General features: G+C 42.2%; 1 protein-coding gene across 24 annotated transcripts in view; it reads right to left on the reverse strand.

Annotated features, from left to right (window-relative positions):
* The window catches only part of AAK1 (AP2 associated kinase 1), a 163,468-nt gene that overhangs the window by 39,934 nt on the left and 100,786 nt on the right, over positions 1 to 22,748 (reverse strand). For all 24 annotated transcript variants that reach the window (XM_043468986.1, XM_043468985.1, XM_043468991.1 and 21 more), the window contains exons 6-13: positions 20,367 to 20,488; positions 18,963 to 19,044; positions 18,330 to 18,462; positions 15,605 to 15,708; positions 13,867 to 13,946; positions 9,350 to 9,504; positions 7,605 to 7,891; positions 3,311 to 3,574 (exon numbers count right to left, since the gene is read on the reverse strand). In XM_043468986.1, the coding sequence (XP_043324921.1) occupies positions 3,311 to 3,574; positions 7,605 to 7,891; positions 9,350 to 9,504; positions 13,867 to 13,946; positions 15,605 to 15,708; positions 18,330 to 18,462; positions 18,963 to 19,044; positions 20,367 to 20,488 (1,227 nt within the window). The remainder of the gene's footprint in view (positions 1 to 3,310; positions 3,575 to 7,604; positions 7,892 to 9,349; positions 9,505 to 13,866; positions 13,947 to 15,604; positions 15,709 to 18,329; positions 18,463 to 18,962; positions 19,045 to 20,366; positions 20,489 to 22,748) is intronic.

Here is a 22,748-nt window from a genome sequence, read left to right on the forward strand (position 1 = left end):
AAATTTAAAAGCCCTTGATAATGACTGACCTAATAATATGAGATATGGACCTTCTTCAAAAAAGAAGGCAGGCAGGACGCACTGTCACCACAGAAAAACAAACTGGAGGGAACATCCTTGTTCCCATGTGGTGAGTTTTTAAGCATAAGCCATGATCTACAAAGTTCCATGTCAAGAAAATGATCAAATTAAAAAGGTTAAAGAGGAACACCGAATCTTTTCTTCCTTAACTGTCAATCCAGACATAAAGGAACTTAAGACTATTCAATGCCTCAGGGGTTGAACTATCCCTTCCCTCCAGTCTCTCATCTCAGATTGGAGCTGTCCCTCCAGGCTGCAGGTCAGCTCCTACATTCTATGTCTCCAAAGGTTGGCCCCGGGAGAGATTCCAGAGACTAGTGTCCAGCTACTTGGGTCAGGATGCTGATAGCCTGGGGGTTTCTGTCCTTATACTGACTCAGGCTTTAATTTCTGAGGCAAGCTGTGTGCATGTAAGAGTACACAACCACTCACCAACTGAATGAATGAAATGATATAAGGTCCTAACATTGATCAAATTAAGGTCAGAGGGTAAAGCAGCTGACTGCATCTCTGAGGGAGAAGCAAAGTGCTCTGTGAAGAAGCCCAGAGCCCCAGCTCCACAACTTCCTCAGAGCTCCAGGAAGCAACAGCCAATCTAACTAAAGCCAGTCCCGGCAGGGAGGAGAAGGGCTTTAAGGATAGAACTAGATTTGCTTATTTCTTGGAGTTTAGGACATTCATTACTCTGAAAAGGGTACTCAACTGTTGAGGCCCTTTATTTTGAACAGTCCAAACTACTGGGAGAACATTTTCCCTTCTTCTCACTTAATCTCTGTATGCGGCACACTAGAGAACATGTGCTTCTGTCATGACAACACCTTATCCTATCACAGCTACCAATTCAAAGTGGCTACCACCCATCCACCCACATCCCACAATAGCCTTGTCTAGCAGTTTTATTTCCAATCAGAATCTCAGACTGAAGACTCAAGAGGGATCTGAAACAGCATGGATTCCAACTCCCTCATTTTAGAAATTATAAGACCAAAGACCCCTGAGGTTAAGTGCTTGCTCAAGGTCACAGGGTCAATTGAGGGTAGAATCCATGCTCAGGACTCTCTTTTTTGCACAATGATGCTTCCTCATCCAAAAATGAGATTATGAAGGGGGAAGAGGGAGACACATAACACAGGGGGAGAGAAGCAGGGTAGACTCAAGATGTCTATCTTGCCAAAGGTTTTTTAAAAAGCAAAATACTTAACTATGAAAGAAGTATAATCACATTAAGAAATATAAGAATATAGACAAGGGAAGAAAAACCACCTCAACTTCCACTCCACTACTCTAGTACAATTGTTCTTATCTTTTATTTGGTATCTTATATTTACGTCTATTTCAAGGACATACTCTTCCTGTAATTTCATCTCTCCTTTAGCATTATCCCATGAGCATTTCCATACTGTTGTACAGACTTTTATAACCATGACTTTTAATGACTGCATAGTTAGGTCGTTGGAATGTGGAATGCTGCTTCCATGCCTGTGTTGATGATTAAGACTGCAGTAAACCCCTGTGGGATACGGCCACATCCCTGCTGTGAAAGGGCTGCACGGTACAATTTACATTCACTTACTTGCTTCTCTAGGTAAGTCCTACAAAGTCATGGGAGGAAGGGGAGGGTCAAGGCCGGGAAACTCTGGCTCCTGGCTGAAGCCTGTTCTGCTCTTGTCCCCTCTCTGTATTCTTAACCAACTTCCCCTGAACAAAGTGCTCAAGTATTTTTTCATCCAGAGAACATGGAGAAGGATCACAGTTCATTCCTAGGAAAGTGGATATTCTGTCCAGGGTCAGCAGAGAGGGTTCCTGAGAGAAGTGGACAGTCAGTGGCAGCACTGCCATTACCCTGGATGAGCCCTGCTGTTACCCTTGAACACAGATCAGGATTCTTCGATTCTTGCCCCAGCTCTGCTGCTGTTGGTCTGTTTATCTCGGGTGATTCCCATTCTAGCCTGGGCCTCAGTTTCCAATTCCATTAGAGGACTGGATGAGACAAAATTTCAGCTACATGATACGACAATTTTTTTAAAATTCTTTTTCCATCGGCAAGAGGAACTCTGTTACTTGTTAAAAATACAGAGAATGGTTGTCTACCACATGCCCGCAGGAAGATCGAGCTATTTCAGAAAAGCAGGTGTAAAGACACTGAGCTGAGACTCAGAGAAGACAGTCTATTTATGGCGCTGCTTCCTTTTGAAGGGATGTAGGTTTTCTGGTTTAAGATCAGTGACAAAACTCTATTAGAAATCAATCCTTAGAAAGACAGTTTCTTACTTTTCCTCGTTCCTCTGTTGGTTGGACTTGCCCGGGAATGATAATAGCTGTGATACTCCATCAACTGGGGATGTAAAATGCCCTTTACCATCACTATAAAGTTTTCTATTACTGTCACTCTGTGAGTACAGAATTAAGGACACTCATTAAAGGCCAAAGTATGATGTGCCTGAGGATATACCCGTGGAGGTGAATCAGAAGAGCGTGTAGAGTTCCCGATTCTAAACTCAGCCAATATCTAGAAGTGAACATGCCCAATTTCTAAACTGACAAGATGGCTCAAATAATAGTCAGATGCTCTGGTGCCCAGAGGGGCATCAGGCCACAGCAAATGGTCTCAGCAAGCAGGCTCTTGAAGGTACTGCATACTCATATGAAGTGGCCAGTAATGTCATTCAAGACAAAGAACAAGCACAACATGGTCAGAACTCAGGGTAAAGGTGGGGGGCCTACGTGAACCTTGTGAGACTGGCAAGGTCACAGTGGTCACACTGCCCTCTGAAGACAGGAAAGGGATTAGCTCTAATTCTACTTTGGTCTCTGACTGCTCGACACTGGCACCGGTAGACACAAAGGACAGCTCTTCTCGCTGGTCTAATATCAGGGTGAGAAACGAGAAAGTTTGTCTTCTATTAATCCCACACTCCTAATTTATCCCTCTCCCCTCCTTTCCCCTTTGATAACCATAAGCTTGTTTCCCATGTCTGTGAGTTTATTTATGTCTTGTAAACAAGTTCACTTTCCATGAGCAACTTAGAATCATTTTTCTAAAACCTTAAGCTTCTACAGAATACTTCATCCTTTGCCTGGATACATTGGGAAAAGATCAAATATTTTAACGACCAGGGTAGGGGAGCAGCCAAGCCTTGATCCAGCAGCTCCCTCACCAGCTGCTGCCGCCTCTTGCCCACCCTCTCCCTAGCCCTCACTGCGGGCTCCTCTTCTGGCTGACTCTCACCGCTGGCTCCTGGGCAGGGGCTGGCGGGGCTGCCGCGGCCGGCTGTGCTTGGGGCTGTGGTACGGCTGCTGCTGCGGCCTTCTGCTGCAAGGCAGCCTGCTGAGTCAGCAACTGTTGTTGATGCAGGGCTGTGGCCAGCTGCTGCTGCTGCTGCTGCTGCTGCTGGTAGAAGTTCTGTATCAGCTGCTGTTGAGAGCTTCCTTGGGATACCACGGGGAACTGAGCGATCACTGGTTGCTGGGCTGCCGGATGTACTGCCTGAAACTGAGCAGGGGGAAGGGGGCCAGGAAGGAGGAGGTGAGTAAAAGCCTGTTTCAGAGCCATACTCCACAAAGGATGAAAGTGCCTCAATAACAACTAAGACCAGCACTGAAGGCAAAGGCAAGGGTAGGCAGGCGTCTTTTGGCTTGGCCAGGAAACTCATGAGGGGAACTGTAGGGCATTGTGCTCAAACACAGCATCACCACCTGCTGCCAGGCTCCGGCCACTGCACTACCTGCCTCCTGCACTGCAGACTGGCTTCCACGGGGTTTCTGTGCCTGGCCTAAGGGCATCCATCTGACTTACACCTTGTGACTCCACATGCTGCCGTGTAACAGAAGCTAACAAATGAACTCCCAGTCACAGAAGTTATCCCTCTTACAAAGGGATTTGGAAATAGCCAGGATTAAAATTCTTCCCTACATGAACTGGACGAAGCAAGGATGACACTGAAGAGAATAACCTAAATGTCAGCCCAGCTAGTAAGTCCTCTCAAGCCTTTCTGAAAATTATTTCCCAATCGCTCTCTTCATTAAACTTCCACCTTTAAACATTCAGAACACTCAGTATACTATACTACTTAATGATATTTTGTCTCATACTGGTAGCATGGTTTCAAGTTACACTCTTTTGTAAACTTCCTAAGGATAGGAATGCTTCTCTACTCCCCACTGCTAAGGACTGTGTGTCAGACACAAGAACACAGCTTAAAAAATGGCCTACTGATGCACAAAAATCAGGATCTTATTTTTGAAATCCCTATTGCTAGTTATAAAATTAACTGGGAAGATACTATTTGTCTACTGGGGCAAAGTTAAAGAGTTAGCAAAAAAGGCAGATGTCAATAAATAGCTGTTTACTTACAACAGCAAAATGCTAGAAACAACCAAATGTCTGTCAACAGGGAGTGACTGGATAAACTATGCTAGATTGTCTTAGGAACACTCTCAAGTTGTAAAGAGAAATGACAGATACCTCTCTATGGGGGATGGAAGGAACAGAATATCGTAGATTGAAACTATGCAAATGTTTTAAATTCTCACAAAACAAAATTAAACCAAAATTACAAAGCAACAACTAAAAGCAAAACAAAGCAAACAAACTTGTATATCACATTAATAGCCAAACTCCTAGAAACTAAAACAGTTAAGAAATATTAAATAGTTTTCAGTTACCATACTGGTATTATCTTGAAAATATAAATCAATTAAGAATTATGTTAATGTTGTTAGGAATCAAGATTTCCAGATGAGACAAATACAAATATAAAATCCAAGAAGTTAAAAATCCTGTAATTACAAATCTGCTTTAGAAATATAAATTTGAATTCACGATATACATTTTATTAAGAAAAAAACCAAATACATGCCCTAACTGTTCATGGAAAAGGTCTAAAAATAATAACCAACCTATTAGCAAATGGATATCCCTAGCAAGGGAAATAGCGGAGGAAAAAGTGGAAGCAGTGACAGATTTTATTTTCTTGGGCTCCAAAATCAATGCAGATGGTGACTGCAGCCATGAAATTAAAAGACGTTTGTTCCTTGGAAGAAAGGCTATGACAAACCTAGACAGTGTATTAAAAAGCAGAGACCCTTTGCCAACAAAGATCTGTATAGTGAAACCTGCGGTCTTTCCTGCAGTCATGTATGGATGAGAGAGCCGGACCATAAAGAAAGTTGAGTGCTGAAGAACTGATGCTTTGAAACTGTGGTGCTGGAGAAGATTCCTGAGAGTCCTTTGAACTGCAAGGAGATCAAACCAGTCAATCCTAAAGGAAATCAACCCTGAATATTCATTGGAGGGACTGATGCTAAGGCTGAAGCTCCAATATTTTGGCCACCTTATGTGAAAAGTTGACTCACTGGAAAAGACCCTGATGCTGGGAAAGATCGAAGGCAAAAGGAGAAGGGCATGACAGAGGATAAGATGGTTAGATAGCAACAGTGACTCAATGGACATGAGTTTGAGCAAATTCTGGGAGACAGTGAAGAACAGGGAAGTCTGGCATGCTGCAGTCCATGGGGTTGCAAAGATCAGACATGACTTAGTGACTGAACAACAACAATAAAGCCCTAGAAGCAAGACTGTGGTCTCAAAATACCATTTCCATGAAAGGGAAACAGCTCTTTAGAGAAATGGCTGACTCCAAATCAAGGGCAGAATCATCTTGGAACAGCCTGTTACATCAAATAACAAAGGCACATTAAAGCTTACTGGAGTCAGAGCCAAAGGACCCATGAGCCAATTTGAAGAGACTTTCACTGGCCAAACTTGGGACAGTTAGAACAATTTTTTTTAATAGTAATATACAGAAACATATCAAATATATTGGGTTGGCCAAATAGTTCATTTGGGTTTTCCTGTAATATCCTACAGAAAAATATGAATGAACTTTTTGGCCAACCCAATATTAAGATGCATGAATTCATAGTGATACTAAGAGCAAAACAAAATCTTCATTGTTCACCTTTGGATAGTACTAGGAACAAACTCATTATTCTGAAAACTGGTAAACACAGGGAAAGAGTCATACATTTTTTTCTGCCCTTTCTGTACAAACAGTACCTCAGGATAATCAAATACTTGATGAAAAAGTTCTTTACAGAAAAATTCCATCCCCTAAATGAAGACAAAATGCTAGAGTATCAGCACATTATAACCTCTAATGAATTAAGGGACTTAGGAAACAAACTGAAGACGAATATTAAGTGACTGGATCAGACAAGACAACACCAAATACACTGATTGATCTTAATATTAATAAAATAGAGGACAACCAAACTTTATCTGCAGTTTTGCTTTCCACAGTTTCAGTTACCCATGGTAATCAGGGATATGAAAATATTAAATGGAAAATTCCAGAAATAAGCAATCCATAAGTTTTAAATTGCATGCTGTTCTGGGCAGCGTGATGAAACCTTGCACCATCCCTTGCACCTGCCTGGGATCTCCAACCATTGACATCATCTGCTCCCGACACCCAACCATCAACATGGCTCCATGATCCAGGATCCCCGGGAAGCATATGATCTTCCTTCCAACCCATGGTTAGAAGATCAATAGTAGCCTAAAGTTATGTCACAAAGTCCATGTCATTCACCTTACTTCACCTCATCAAGTAGGCAATTTATGTTGCAAGAATATTTTGAGAGAGACTACATTCACATACTTTTTATTACAGTATATTATAATTGCTATATTTTATTATTAGCTATTATGTTAATCTCTTACTGTGCCTAATTTATAAATTAAATGTTGTCATAGGTATGTATATATAGGAAAAAACATATTATATATCGGGCTGGTACTAGCCTATGGTTTTAAGCATTCACTGCAGGTCTTAGAACGTATCCCCCACAGATAAGGTCAGACTACTCTATGTCTCCTGATGTGATGTAACCAGAAGAACAAAGAACTATCATCCTGAAGCAAATATTGAGAGGCCTCAAGAAATTACCAGTTTACACAGGGGGTGGTGGGACATATTAAACAGCACCATGGGGATGCTATCCACCAAATTCAGGATGTGGGAAATTACACAGGACAAATGACCCAGGTTCTTAAAAAAAAAAAAAGTGGCAAAGGAGGAAAAATAAGAGGAGAAAGGCACCTATAGATAAAAGGGGACATAAAAATATATCATTAAAAAACGTGAAAAAATATACAAACCAATTTAAATTAAGACACATCAGAAAGAATTAAACACTACTGGATGATAAGAAATAGCTGGTTTTTTGTTTCAGTTTGAGAATGGTGTCCAGTCAAGAAAAAAGAATCAAAAGAGGGTCCTGAAAAACCAGCGCTCTTGCTGAGGTTCCTCAATGAGGTGCAGAATTCCCCATGGCCTGAGAAGAAGAGGGGGAGAGGTGCGAGTCATGCAGTGAGGGCTCCACTGTATCAGGCTTCAGCATCTACCTGTGTGTGACAATGGTGTGCCATGGCTCTGTCTTCCCAGGGCTTCTCAAGGAAGACCCCTGCACCTAGTGGGCCTTGTCGCAGATCAAAGTGCGGGTCAGATTTACCACCTTACCTGTGGAGCCTGGGCCTGCTGCTGCGGCTGCTGGTAGAACGCGCCCGCTGGCTGCTGCGCCGGCGGCGCTGTCTGCGGCTGCTGCTGCTTGAGGAAGAGCTGCTGCTGGTGCTGGGGCGTGGCCTGGGCCTGGGCGGGCAGAGCCGGGGCCGGCGCGGAAGGCGGCTGCTGTGAGGTGGGCGGAGCCTGAGGCTGCTTGGGCTGAGACTGTGGTAGGGGTTGACTGGGTGGGGGCTGGGTTTTTGGTTGAGGAACACTGGCTAAAAGACCAGGCTGATTGCTGGATACTGCAAAGAGAATAAACTCCATATAAGGGCTCGAAACTCTTCGAAACTCTTGCCAAAGCAATAAAGAGGCGGTGATCCGTGGACAGATAATCCCAAGACCCACAGGCTCCTCACTGTTCTTGCACCTGGAAGTCTCTTTCTTCTTCTGGCCAAACCACGTGCCTCAAATTTTTCAAAACACAGTTCATTAACAGGGTTCAAGACCTGTCTCCATAAAGTCCTCCCTATTCACTGTCCCATTTAGTTAATCACTCTTTTAGTCAGCACCCCGAAAATCTACATATCCAACTGGCCTTTGATGCTACCGTACATAAACAATCTTCGTCAGCCTGCTGCAGGACAAAAGCGTTCTTTGCTGGTTTACATGTATGTATCACAACCCCAGTCTGGATGTCTGATTATTAGTAAATGCCTACCAAATTCATCAAAAGCAGCTTCCTGAAGAGTGATGGCTATGTTCAGTTACTTATAATTTGGATCAATCCTCTTCACAAAAATAAACTCAGTCAGCTCATTAGAAACAGAATGTCAAAACATGAAGAGGTGAGAGATACCTCAAGAGACAGAGCATTAAAGAAATCATTTGTCTGTGTCAAAAAAAAAAATTTTTTTTTTTTAAATATGAAGTACATGAAATAGAGAGGCAGGTATGAGATGAATGGACCACGGGCTTCCCAAGTGGTGCCAGTAGTAAAGAACCCACCTGCCAATGCAGGAGATGTAAGATGGCTCAATCCCACAAAATAAGGGCCAAGACTAGAAAAAGTAGAGACAACAGGCTTCAGTGGCCTTGGAGATCCACTGCAGACCTCAGTGAGAGCCTTCCCCTTTGCTGGTCACTTAATGTACAATTTCAGTGGCAGCTCACCTCTTGTTCCTCAAGGAAAACCTTTACTCCTTTTCTTTAAAAAAAAAAAAAAAGATTTCTTTTTTGATGTGAACTATTTTTAAAGTCTTTATTGAATTTGTTATAATATTATTACTGTTTTATGTTTTGGATTTTTGGCTACAAGGCATAAAGATCTTAGCTCCCAGGCCAAGAATCAAACCGGCACTCCCTGTATTGGAAGGTGAAGTCTTAACCAGTGGACCACCAGGAAAGTCCCAAAGTGTAAAAGTGAAAAGTGTTAGCTGATCAGTCGTGTCCAACTCTTTGCGATCCCATGGACTATATAGCCCTCCAGGGTCCTTTGTCCACTGAATTCTTCAGGCAAGAATACTGGAGTGGGTAGCCATTCCCTTCTCCAGGGGATCTTCCCAACTCAGGGATCAAACCCAGGTCTCCCATTTTGCAGGCAGATTCTTTACAGCCTAAGCCACCAAGGAAGTCCCAAGGAAAACCATTATTCTTTATGTGCCTCTAGATTTCATTCCAGGAAAAACCAGGTTTCCCAAGACTTCTCTACTGTCCAGGATAACAAAGAGGTGTACCACGTTTCAAACAATCTTGTTACTGACCTGCGGCCTGAGGTGGGGGTTGAACCGTGGCCCTCTTCCGAGGGGTCAGGGCTGGCTGGATGGGGAGGATTCCTGGGTTGGGCTGAGTCTGCCCAGCTTTAGGCCTCTGGCGGGGTGCAATTGACGTCTCTGTAGTGGGAATGGGATCTGTCAGTCTAGAAAAAGAAAAGAGGGGGGGAGAAGATTCCTGTTAAAGTATGGGGAAATGGAGAAGGGGTAGACAGAGTATATAATGAATAAGCTTTCATCTCCACATTTACCGAAACCACCCAGATTCACTTAATTGACATTTCCCAAAGGATATTTCACAGGATGTTATGTGTTACTATGTGTTATGGAAAAAAAAAGTGGGCAAGTAAGTTTTAACATATTGATTGAAATACACCAAGCAGATTTCTGACTAGCAGAACATTTATGTGTGAATGTGCATAGAAAACCTCAAAGAGACCATTATATACAATGTAGTGTTTCTCAAACTTTTTTGATCTTGGGATTATCTTGCCTAATAGTTAACCAGAAGTTCCTAGAATATACTTTGTGATGATGCAAAAAGGGGTTCAAAGCAGGTGGTTTTCAGATACAGAGGGACTCAAAATTGATTAGCACTAGCTGTCAAAATGGTCTCTCGACAATAAAAAGCATCAACTGAGTTAATCCAATAAGGCAACTAGAAGGAATAAGTAAGTAACTCAAGATAAAGGGTGTGGGGAATCTGACAGGAACTCTACTTCTTTCAACACACAGTTTTTTTTTTCAGAGTAATAACAATTTTTAGCTGGGCATAGGGTCACCCAGAGTAAAAATCTCATTGCCCAGGCTCACATGTAATCAGGTATGGCCATGCATCTAAGTTCTGTTTATATCCCTAATGGGATACAAACAGATTGTTATGGAGAACTTTCTGGAAACTTTAAGAAACTCCATGCATTCTCTTTGTCTCTATTCTTCTCTGGCTACTCCTTGATCCTACTGCTTGGAAGAGGGATGGCCACAACTGCCATATCAGTCCACGAGAGCATGGCCACAACCACAAGGATGGTAGAGTGATAAGCTTAAAGCAGCCTGGGTACCCCAGGGCTTTGTCAAACAGAACTCTGTACCAGCCCTGGACTACTTGCCTCCAGATGTTGCTTACTTGAGAGAGAGAGAGAAAAAAGAAAAATCTACCTTATATAAGTCACTGTCATTTGTACTTTCCGGAACTCACTGCCAAACCTAATCCAAATAAGTACAGTGTGGTCAGCTTGCTCTCTGAAATAGTGCTGCCGCCCAGGTGGTAGCTTCCCCTTATTCTGAGCAGTGCAGGCAGCTGGCTGCTACCTAACTCAGGTCACAGCGACTGTTCTTTAAAAATACACTTCTGGGAGTTATAGCTGAGATGAAGGCCAAAATGAACAAGCTTCGTTGAATATTTCCAAAATATGTCTGGCACAGCCTCCATAAAATTCAAAATAGGAAGCCAGGCAGCTGCTTCTTCCGCATGACATACCTCCAAGACAGGTTCATTCTGGACCCTGAGGCTTTTCACTAGCTTCCTGCTCTCATGCCGGGGGTAGAACTGGTAATACAAAAGCTACCACACTGGGGGAAGCTATGATCTGCGGAAGGAATCAGGGAGGAAAATGGAATAGATGTTGGGAAAGAGGAGAAAGGGGTATGAAAGATCAAGTCCAGGGTGAGGGAGGTAAAAAGGCTTCTGTAGAAAACCAAATGCCAAGAACTTCTGTACTGGTCTTCTAAGGGCAATATTTTTAAGAATCAATGGAATTTGTTGTCAGAGAAAACTTGACTTGAACTCTCATGCTTGTGCACAGCCGCCAACTCTTTGCAACCCGCCAGGCTCCTCTGACAATAGGATTTTTTTTTTTCCATGCAAGAATGCTGGAGAAGGTTGCTACCTCCTTCTCCAGGGGATCTTCCTGACTCAGGGATCGAACCTGTATCTCCGAGCTCCCCACTAACTAACTGTGATAACAGGCTTGGCATTGAACCTCTTAGCCTGGGGTCCCTTATGTATATAGGGGGGTGTGTGTGTGCGCTAAGTTACTTCAGTTGTGCCGGACTCTTTGAGACCCTATGGACTGAAGCTTGCCAGGTCCCTCTCTACATGGGATACTCCAGGCAAAAATACTGGGTTGCCATTTCCTCCTCCAGGCATACAGTGGAGACAATAATATCTACATTATGAGGCAGATGTGAACATCAAACGTATAAACAACTGTAAAACCATTCCAGAAACTGAAGAGTACTCAAAATGTCAGCTTGTATGGACCTCAATATGTTGTAAGAAGATACAGTGTTGAAGACAGGAGACCCGGCTCTACACTGCCCTGTGTGATCCTGGGCACACCACCGCGTGTGCGGAGGAGAGTGAGGCTGCTGGAGCTGTGGGTCTTTCACTAACCACATACTGACTGACGACCTGGGCACCTGACGTCAAGTCTCACTTTCCATATCTTCACTTGTAAAGTGGGAACAGCAACAACCTCACAGATTTAAGGGCAGAAAGTCACTTGATGTATGTAAAGTACCCAGTACGGCATCTGGTGTACATGATGCCTCCATGAATAGGGGCTACTTTAAAAATAAAGTTTGAAAGAAATCCCACCTCTCAGCACTACAGACTGAATATGATCATGGAAATGAAATCACAGCAAATTATATCTTGGGCAATTTAGACCCAAATCTCTTGGCTGTAAGATCTGCATATTCTTTCAGCACTACTGGGGTCATACAAACTAATAGTTTGGGCATCATGGAGTTTATAAAAGTTTGACAGTCACAGGTGGATTCGATGTTCACGTCTGCCTCAAGATGTAGGTATTATGTTCTCCATTTTACACAAGAGAGTACCAGTCAAACGTCAGCGGGTGAGAGAATTCTTACAAATGTATATGCTTTAGTGGGAAAGGATCTCTGTGTAGCCTCTGTACATACCATACCTGAGTCGAATACAAGATTACCATAAGACCAAAATCAGCCCCAAAAGCAACTCCCAGAAGTGAGCACGGCAGACTCACTAAGATATAAACAGATTGCAAACTAACATCATGGAAGCAGTTAGCTAAGTTTGTTAAAAACCAGTCTTATTATTTAACAACCACATATGAAACAGCCCCAGGCATTTTATAAATGTTCAAGAATTTTTTAAAACATAGAAGTTTAAAACATACTATTCTCTTAAAATTCATGCATCTCCACTTAGAGTGCTTTGTTTGTTTTTGTATCATTTTATTTATTTCTGGCGGTACTGGGTCTTCTTTGTTGCTTGGGCTTTCTCTAGTTGCGGCAAGCGAGGGCTACTCTTCATAGCAGAGCGAAGGTTTCTCATTGCACTGGCTTCTCTTGTGGTTCATGGGCTCTAGGGCATGTGGGCTTTGGTAGTTGACGCTCGTGGGCCCAAGAGCACAGGCTCAGTAGTTGTGGGTGCATGGGCTTAGCTGCTCCAAGGCATGTGGAAACTTCCTAGACCAGGGATCGAACCCGTGTCTCCTGCAGATTCTTTACCACTGAGCCACCAGGGAAGTCCCAATAGGGTGCTTGGTTGATACTGTTTGTGCTAAGGTGCCTTGCCATGGGAGTGTGGTAGGAAAGTGGGATATAAACATTTTCCCAGACCACCATGAGAACCTGCCGTTTGGAAGGCATGGCAGCCATGAGGATGTGCCTTGCAGACCTTCGACTACCAGGGTGTAAAAGACCAAGTACCGCAGCTGAAAGCCACTAGTGCTCCTGAAATCCACTGCACTGTGTACTCTGAGGATGCTTCCCAGAGGCTGCTCTCAGCCTTCATGTCCTAGCCACAAGGTTATTAAGGCAGGCCCATTCCTACAGGACAGGATTCCCCGACGACGCACCTTCCTTAGGTTGTGAGGCAGGCAGTCCAGGTCACTTTGAACCAATCTTCAACTCCCCATCTCTGGGTCACTCCCTCACTGCTGGGAGGCTCTCTGATGGCTCTTCCAGCATCCTCGGCACCCTCCCTATTTTCTCTCACAGGGGCATTTCCCCAATAAAATCTTAGCTTCTTGACTCTTCTCTTGGCAGGCTTCTTAGAATATGGATTGGTTAAGATCCACAGGCTTTTCACTCTTCACAACTCAAATGCTTTTGACCTGTCTTTGCCCAGTATCGCTGGAGCCACAGAAAGTAAGAATTCCTGGAGATTAAGGTGGTGGACCAGGCTACGCAAAGGCCAGGACAGGAGTTTAGGACAGTCTTGTACAAGCAATGTTTAAGATCTGCTGTTGGCCTGTTCTGAATTCTCTGCACCTATTCCCGAGCAAAGAGAACAGCCACAGGGCTCTTGATTCTCTTTTGGATGTAGATCACTGTATTTTATTGTATTCCAACTGGCAGTCCCAAAGAACAGTTTCTGCCAGCAGGAGACAGAGCTTCCTTTCCCTTTCTGTACAGCCTCTGGCCATGGCAGTGGAAGAATCGTGAAACACTAGGCGCCCTCCCCTACTACTGGAGCAACAAGGAGTAGGATACTTGCTCACTCAGACATTTCTTACCTGGCCTTTGGCTGGGTCTTCTTTGCAGCTGCCTCACTGGCTTTCACTGGTTCAGGGAGCTTTGTAGGAATGGGAGAGTTCTAGAGAATTGAAAGAAAATTTTAAAAGGATATCACAGATTTTTTAAAAAAATTCAGATGTAACTGACATACATTCTATTAGTTTCAGGTATACAATATCATAGATTTGATATTTGCAAATATCACAAAATGATCACCACAGTCTTTGTCTAGTTAATATCTATCATGTAGTTATACAATTTTTTTTTCTGGTGATGAGAACTTTTAAGATTTACTCTCTAGGCAACTTTCAAATGCAATACAGTATTATTAAGTAAGTATAGTCACCATGCTACACATTACATCCCCAGGACTGACTTCTTTTATACCTGGAAGTCTGTCCCTTTTGACTCCCTTCTCTTATTTTGGCCCACTTCCCAAAACTTACTTTTTAAAAACAAGTTACCAATCTGAACGCTTGCAATTCTAATCCACGTTATTTAACATCATGAGTGAGAAAGTGAGACAGCGAAAGATATCACATCATGTTAGGTTAGTGCCCAGTATCCCTTGCTTTAATCTGAGAAACCTGAACTATGGAAAACTGGTCAAGAAAGTAGCTTTTAGGAGGCACCCCCATTTCATTCATGGTTTCAGGTGTGGGGGAGGGTGATTCTGCTAGGAAATTTCTCCTCATTTCTCTCCCACCCCTCAAACATTCTTCTCCCAAGGGAAAGGGTAGCTTACTTGATTGATAAGACTAGGAGAGAAAAGGGAGTTGGCCTGGCCACCCTCCCCTCCCCCCCTTTATGAAAGAACACGTCCCTCAGGAATCAGGGACACTGCTCAATCATGTAGAGCTAATGGTAGGGAGGCTCACTGGTCAAGCAACATTCTTTGATTCAGTTTTATTAGTAATGAAGCCAATATGCTGAGCTCCATCTGAATGATTCCCACATCTGATTCCAAATGTGGCAGTGAAGGACAAGTGTTGTTTATCAGCACCTTCAAACCCCAGTAGTGACATCAGAAGTTCATCACTGGAGAAACTAGTAAGACAATTTCCAAGCAGAAATTATTTATTACAGTGTCTACTAGTAAAATACTCAAGAAAGTTGGATCATACTATGACATGAAAAATATACCAAGTCTGTCAAAAGCATGCCTGCAAGCACTGTACCCAAAAAACTGAGTGTTGAGTTTAGGATGACTACCAGCAGAAAACCTTCTGAGGGCCGCAAAGCATGTGGGGAGGGTGGAAGAAAAGGAGTGTGGGTTACAGACTGGTCAGCAACAGAAGCAAAATCAGGAGAGCTCCGCTACAACAAAGGAGAAAGGGGACAACGGGCTCACGTTGCACCAAGCGCAGGGCAAGTCCAGGGCCTTACCTTCGGGAAGCAGCCTGCCTAACCTCCTCTAGGTAAACACACAGGCCAGTGACTCAGGCAACGGTGACTGCTGACGGTTAAGGCTGGTCAATCTTCACCCAAAGTGTTGAACTCAATTCCTAGGGTGCTTGGGTGTATGTGTGTGTAATTGCCTCAGTTTTCTAATTAAATTCTATGGGAAAATTGGATTCTATTTATAGCAACTGCTTCATAGTTAGCTTTGTTTGAATGCCCCTTACTAGGTAAAGCAAGGAACACTTACATTCATTTTAAACAGCTGACTAATACCCCAGGAACACTAAAGGACAATTCAATCATGTTTACTTCCCCTAAAAAGTACCTCTCACATACCTGTACATTTGGAATTGGGCATTCTTTCTTGAGTAGTTTAAATGAGAAGTAGGAAACCTGGTAAATATCCGGTCTTTTGTCAGGGTCTGGTTCCAACATATACCCTAAGATAAACATACATGAACTTGTTTAATGATACCCGAAGAGTTATTGGAGTAGCTAAGAGGCATAATTTCTCTATTACCAAAATTCTGTTGTTTTAAAATTACTTCTCAGAAAAGTAAGAGAGGGCAATTAGCCCTCTGCCTCCCCTCTCAGAAAGGGAAGCGCTGACTTTCTTAAAATTTTAAATATCCGCAAGAAAATAATGCTTTTGAATTGTAACAAAAATACTTTAAGTTCAAGTTCTGTGCACTGCACAACAGGGACTCAAGTTCTCAATGTGGAAGTTAACACATTCATCTTCTGGTTCCTAGGAAATTCTGGCCTCCTCCTTTCATACTGTCAGCTAGACAAATGACTGTTCTTTTTTTTTTTCAAATGACTGTTCTTAATAATTATAACCTAAACTCAAATTTCAAGAGTTTACTTATTATTCTTTTGTTGGAGGTATTAGCTGGTTTCCCATCTAAAAGAAATTGCAAGATAACAATACATCTCTACCTTTACCGTGATCTATAGATCACGTGTCTGTCTCCAGTCCTTTAAGCTTTTGCCCTTTCTGAAGCTGGAAAAATCCCCGAGGCAAAAAAAAATATTGAGAAGACACACACACACACATACACATACAAACAGTAATGTAAGGCAATGTATTGCTTAAGTAATCAAATGAGTGGTTTGGACACTAAGTTGAGAAAAGACTGATGAGACTGCGTCCTGGTGAAGGGCTCTGCAGAAGAGGCAGGAGCTGAGCTGGTCCTTGACGGCAGGAAAAAATTTAGTGAGTCAGGGGAAACACAGAAAAAAAGAATTCCAGGTAAGAAAACAGTCTGAGCAAAAATGGACTGGGAGAAAGGCAAGAGAACGCTTTGTTGCAAGGAATAGATGAGCCAAGAAGACAGGGCAGAGGCTTCCTCGTCAGAGAATAAAGGGAAATAAGGTGGGGAGAATGAAACCAGAATATGTGGGACCATTGGCAAGCATGAGGTTTACTGAACAGGGATGTGATAGGGTGACATTTTATAAGATTAATCTCATAGTGAGGTGCGCTGGACAGATGGGAGGAGGGGAGAGGCTGGTAGCCAGTTTAGCAGTACACGCATGAGCTGACAAGCTTGGAATGTATTATGGTGGCAGTGATGAGAACAGAGAGAATGTCATGAAAACAGGAGAAACTTCAAAGAAAGCATGAGTGCCACTTAGGAAATGACTGACTCTCTTTTTTTCTTGCTGGCCAGATCCAAAGAAAATGTCACATTTCAGTCATCTAGACTTGAATGGTGACACCCCTGACAGAAACTGAAAAGAGGGGGAACCTTGCGCTGGAAGTGAAAGGGTATGGAGTGGGGAATGATGGAAATGTACTTTTAGACGTGTGTTAGGGTGACAGTGGACTCTTCCAATAGTTTGTAAAGTGAAACAGATCAGAGTGTAGGAAAGATGCCATAGTATACACATTCATAAAGAGTTGTTTTTCCTAATACAAATTTGTTGCACAGAAGTTAAAAAAAAACTATCAAAAAATACTATCATTCTAGCAACAAATTTGGCCATTTTTTCCATATTTCTTTCCAAGCTCATTTATAAAGCTGCCATTTTAGCACAGATATAATGCTTTACCCCTGAAAACAATCCAACAACCATTAAATACCATACTCCATTTCTTCAAATATTGCCCTACTTTTATATTAATAAACAGAAGAGATTAATTGATAAAACTGGTATAACGGAACAGGTGGTCACTTAGAAGCTAAAACTATCTTAACTTGGGTACAATACCTATACTTGTTGAGGTACTGTTTCCTTGTTTGTATAATAGCGATAATTATATTTACTATATAGGGTTTTAAGAATTAAATGAGGTACAAGTAGGCCTTCAACAAATGTCAGATGCTGCACTCACACTGGCTTCGTCTATTTTCTCCAGCGCATCCCCATTTAGGATTTACAGTCTGTGACTGTTAAAATATAGATACTGAACGTCTTGACCAAAGTAAAAATATAATGAAAATCTGTTACTTCAGCATTCCAGTACAGGGGTTTGAGTAAAGATTACTTACTCTGCCATCTTATTAATGAACATTAGTTCATATGCTTACTATGAAGATACAAAAGAATGAGGAATCTTAAAATCTTTTAAAACATTGAGTTTAAATGCTTCTTATCAAAATCCAGTGTTGAACCTAAATGAGAGGAAAAAACTAGTTCCACTGAGGTATAGTCTCAATTATGAATTCACTTCAGCCAATGCATTGCCATCATTTTAATTTGAGTTGCTTCCAGTTTTGCAAAGATGAATTTTTATCACTTGATCTGAGTCAGCTGGACTCCTTTGATACCAGAGCTTTCATACAGACTCCAAGAGAGCAGAGCAATGTTTTGCAATGCTCAAAGCCCAGTAAGGATTTCTGCTTGGGTGGCCAGCCCAGGTGTGAAACCAAGTGGCAAAAAGATTCATAACTCTAACTCAACACCGTTACATGATCTTTGAGCAACCAACCATTATCAATTGATTTCTTTATTTTTCCATCCAACTAATCACTCCTGGAATCTAACCCCTTTATCTTCCATTCCATTTCTAGAGATCAGAAGTAAAAATATGAAACCAGAACCTTAAAATACTTACTAATTAGGCAGTGCATGTCTTGGGAATATCGAGAGTTATCAGGAATTGTGAAGTTGCCATCACAAATTGCCACTTGACTCTCCCCAAATGGCAAAGTGAAGTAACATAATTTATACAACAAACATCCCAGAGCCTGAAAAATAAGAGAAGCGGAGTGCTACTAGAGGTTTATTTACCATAACTGAAAATGGGATTACTGAGAGATACTGGCACCATCCACATTTACTAGCCGATCTAAACACTAGGCATTATTAACCTATTCGAAACTTGAATTTAGAACCCAACATCACTATTTACTTGTCAGATTATTTCTACCATCATTACCCAATTGTGCTTCAAAAGAGAACAAGTATTCCACTGGTTCTGCCCTTAAGAACTAGTAACACATGTGAAAACCACCTAAGTAATGGGCAGGTGACCTGAATAACTTTCCCAGAGGCCTGAAGTCATTGTCCTTGACAGGCTTCAAGAAGCAGTGGCTGATCACCTTGAGGCAAGAATAACCCTGAGGGGTAAGTAGGCAGGGATGTGGTACAGTGGCCACTCTGGCTACGGCACTGTCTGGATGAGGCTGGAGAGTTTACAGCCAAGACTACTGACATCTGAGATGCGGATAGGTTAGTTGACACCTACCCAAATGTCTGCCTTCGTAGTGATGACCTTGCCACTGTACAGGTTGACCATCTCCGGTGCACGATAGGACAGCGTTGTGTACCTACAATCAAGAGATTAATTTTTTGTTAAATATGTCAGTGCTATAATTAAAAACCAGGGGTAGCAGAATACTTTTTAAAAAATACATGTATTAGTAGAGTCAAGTTCCCTGGGAGCACTCGGGAGAAGAGAGCACGGGACGTTGAGTGCAGGTGGAATGAAGAGCTATCCTCGGCACACACCACGCCCTCAGGCCGCCGTCTTCCCTCTCTAAGACAGGTGGATGCAGTCACTAAGGCTTTAAATAAACCCTAAAAGCAACTTTCCATGGGTCCCTAAATAACAAAACTGTCTCCTATAAATCCTTATTGTCTGACACTATATTTGGCTGGTTTGTTTTTTAAAATATACAGTAAACTCCTTAGACGCGACTCGACACAGAGATGTGACACTGGCTGGGACGCTCAGGATAGAAAATGGGCCCTGGCTAGGCAGGAAGTGGGCCCGGAGGTGGATGGATCTTTGCTGATGGAATAGGGCTGAGAGAATAGCTTTTCTCTCTTCTCTGGCTCAAGAAAAGAGAAGTCGAAGTTTATCTTCAAAGTGAGAGTTAGTGATAACAAGCCTACAATTTGTGCTGCTTGAGCCTCTGGAGCCCAGAGGGCTCTGTGGCTTAGATGCCCATCAGCGCCTTGGACCAGAAGTCCTCCTGCCCCAGGCTGGGTTGCCAAAGGTGAAGCAGGAAAGGATCAGGATACCGGCGCACTCTACACTGCTGATTTGTTAGCAGTAATAGTCAGTGCTGCTGCCTCGGAAAAATCTAACACTCTGGACAACAGGGGAAAACGGCCCAGGTTCTTACTGGAGTAACAAATCTAAAGAAGCTGTTTCTCATGGAAGTCAGTGATTCAATGTCTGTAGAGACTTTAATAGCCCTACTCACCATTAATTCCACTAAATTGCAGGTTAGCTCCTTATGAGCAGGAAGAAATAAACACCAATTTAGGGTTCAGTAAAAAGCACAACCAGCTGACTGGTAATGTCACAGCTGCTGTGATCCCACTGAAAGACATCACAGTACTTCCATGGCGTGTGCACCTTTTTAAGGGCTCTGGGATGAAAATCAAAAGATCTATGGACCATAGGACCATTGACAAAGTGCTATAAAATTCCTTCGTTTTACTCCACTGATCAATGATTGTGAATCCCCTCCCTATCCTCCACCTAAAAATCAAACAACCCAACCACCAATTTGATGTTCTGAGAGGAGGGGCAACTGACTGGCACCATTGTCTTTTCACCCTGACCCTCTCAATCATAAGTTGAAAGTAAAACTGCTGATCCGATAATGGATAAAACTCCGAGAAAGGAGGAAAAGCTTACTTCTTAATCTCATCTTCTACTGCATTGACTCCTTCCGTTTGTGGATTCTGGAATTTGTTGGTAGCACTTCCAAAGTCACACAGGACATAGTGGCCTCGGTCATGCAAGAGAATATTCTCAACCTGAAAAACATTGCACAACACCCATTCCAAGATATCATTTAATACTGGTTTGAAAATTTGGTGTACATTACACATACAGGTTTTATTTCTGATAATCTCATTAATGTGCATAGGAAAGTTATTCTCCTTCAAGTATATCAACAGGGGTCATTCCAAGTGAAATAAAAAAAGATGCACAGTAACAGGGGAAAATTAGAGTGGGAGGCAGAGTGCTGAAGAGGAAATTCCACAGTGGGAAAGCAAAGAGTTCCATTTATCTAGATTTCTAGCCAAACTTCTCACCTTTGCAGAAACAGTCCTCCTACAGTACTTTCAAGACTGTATCTTTTCTCCTGCCTTTTTTTCAGTCTAGAGTGCTTCCAATGATTACCAGCTCCTTACCCAACTATCAAAATCCCATTCATCTTTCAAAAGTGAAAGGGAAACTGTTAGTAGCTCAGTCATGATTGACTCTGCGACCCCATGGACTAAAAGCCCACCAAGCTCCTCTGTCCATGGGATTCTCCAGGCAAGAATATGGGAGTGGGTAGCAATCCCCTTCTCCAGGGGATCTTCCCAACCCAGGGATTGAACCTGGGTCTCCCACATTGCAGACAGATTGTTTACTGTCTGAACCACTCTAGTTCAAATGCCATTTCCTCCTTGAAGCCATCCTCAGAAAAATGTCACCCTTTCCCTACATTCCTTCAGTACTTGGTTCTTCCTGGTATCAGTGATTTCATTTAGACCTTCTAAACATACATATCAGTTTCTTTACCATGGTAGGTTAGGATTTTCTGAACTAATAAATATTTCCTGTATTTTAGTTATTTCTCAAAATGATTATTATTTCTCAAAGTTATTTCTCAAAGGCCTGTGGGCAAATGCACAGTTCTCAAAGTACCATCCTTCTATTTTTGTAGGTGTATTCTCTGGGCAGTGAGTTAGGAGTTCTGGGTAGGAGTGAGCTTCCAAAGACCAGAATCTAGAGAAATTCTTGGTGTCAAAGGAGTCTGCCAAAGATATAACAACTCCAAAACATGGGCACTACTGTACTCAAGATGCATTACTTTTTGGCAGAGGTGAACTGAGCTGACTGGTGTGCTGGAGGACAGACCTGGCTATGTGTGGGCAGTAAAATGGTAGCCAAAAAATCTTGTTAGGTCAATAAATCTGTGGCCTCCATTATCTTTTGTCTTCAGCCTTCCAAAGACTGATCACCTTTGGAAAACAAAGGTAAGAGTACACTAGAAGCTCCTTAAGGACAAGCAAAGATATTTGTCATCTTCTCTACCAATGCCTAACATAATGCTTGGAATAGAAAATGTTTGTTGAATGGAATAAACTGAAAAGGAGAAATACATAGGACAGTGTGTGTGTGTGTGTGTGTGAGAGAGAGAGAGAGAGAGAGAGGCTATCGGAAATAAGACAGAAGCCACCAAATACCCAGGACCCTACTACTAGTAGTTCTTTTAAAAATATCTTTTCAATTATGATGTCTCTTGTTTCTATACTTTCTTTTAATTTTTCTAGGATTATATATTATAAAAATGTTTATAGTCTGCATTTTATAAATATAATACCTAAAGTCTTTGAAAACTGACTCTACAGTTTATTATTCCTTATTCCAACTGAGTATCACTCACGATATATTATTGTGAGGGGTTTTGTCATTGTTGTTAATTCGTGTTCCTTGGAATTCATCTGTGGGAAGCCTTAAGAGGCCTGAGTTTAAGGTCTATTATTCCTCCAGGAATAACATACTTATGCACCTAGGGAACTAATAACCTACAATCACTTCACAAAATTGTAGGCACTACAGTTTTGACCTTGGGGTTTTTAGCCACCCAAGCAATGTGAACTATGACCATAAACTTGGGTGGATATGCTCTTGTGGTTAAGAATTCTTAGGAGAGACTTGTTCCCCAAAGATAAGACTGAATCAGGCAAATATTTCTACCATCTACAGCTTTTTATAATGCTCATCAGATTAATCTACTTACACAAAGTGAAACAGTCAAGCTACCCTGAACATATACTCACTTCAGGAATCTAAAATAATTCCAACAAGGCAACACTAATATTTCCAATGGAATTTAGAGGTTTTAAAAAGAATAGCTACTATTTACTGATTGTCTCATCACTTTACGTGGATTATCTCATTCAATCCTTACAGTAACAATATAATAATGACCCCATTATACAGACAGAGAAAATGAGGCTCACAGTGATTAAGCAAGGAAGTGCACCTAGGCAATCCAACTCTAGAGAAAGAGAGGTA

The sequence above is a fragment of the Cervus canadensis genome, chromosome 5 (genome assembly GCF_019320065.1).
Source record: "Cervus canadensis isolate Bull #8, Minnesota chromosome 5, ASM1932006v1, whole genome shotgun sequence".
NCBI classification, from domain to species: Eukaryota; Metazoa; Chordata; class Mammalia; order Artiodactyla; family Cervidae; genus Cervus; species Cervus canadensis.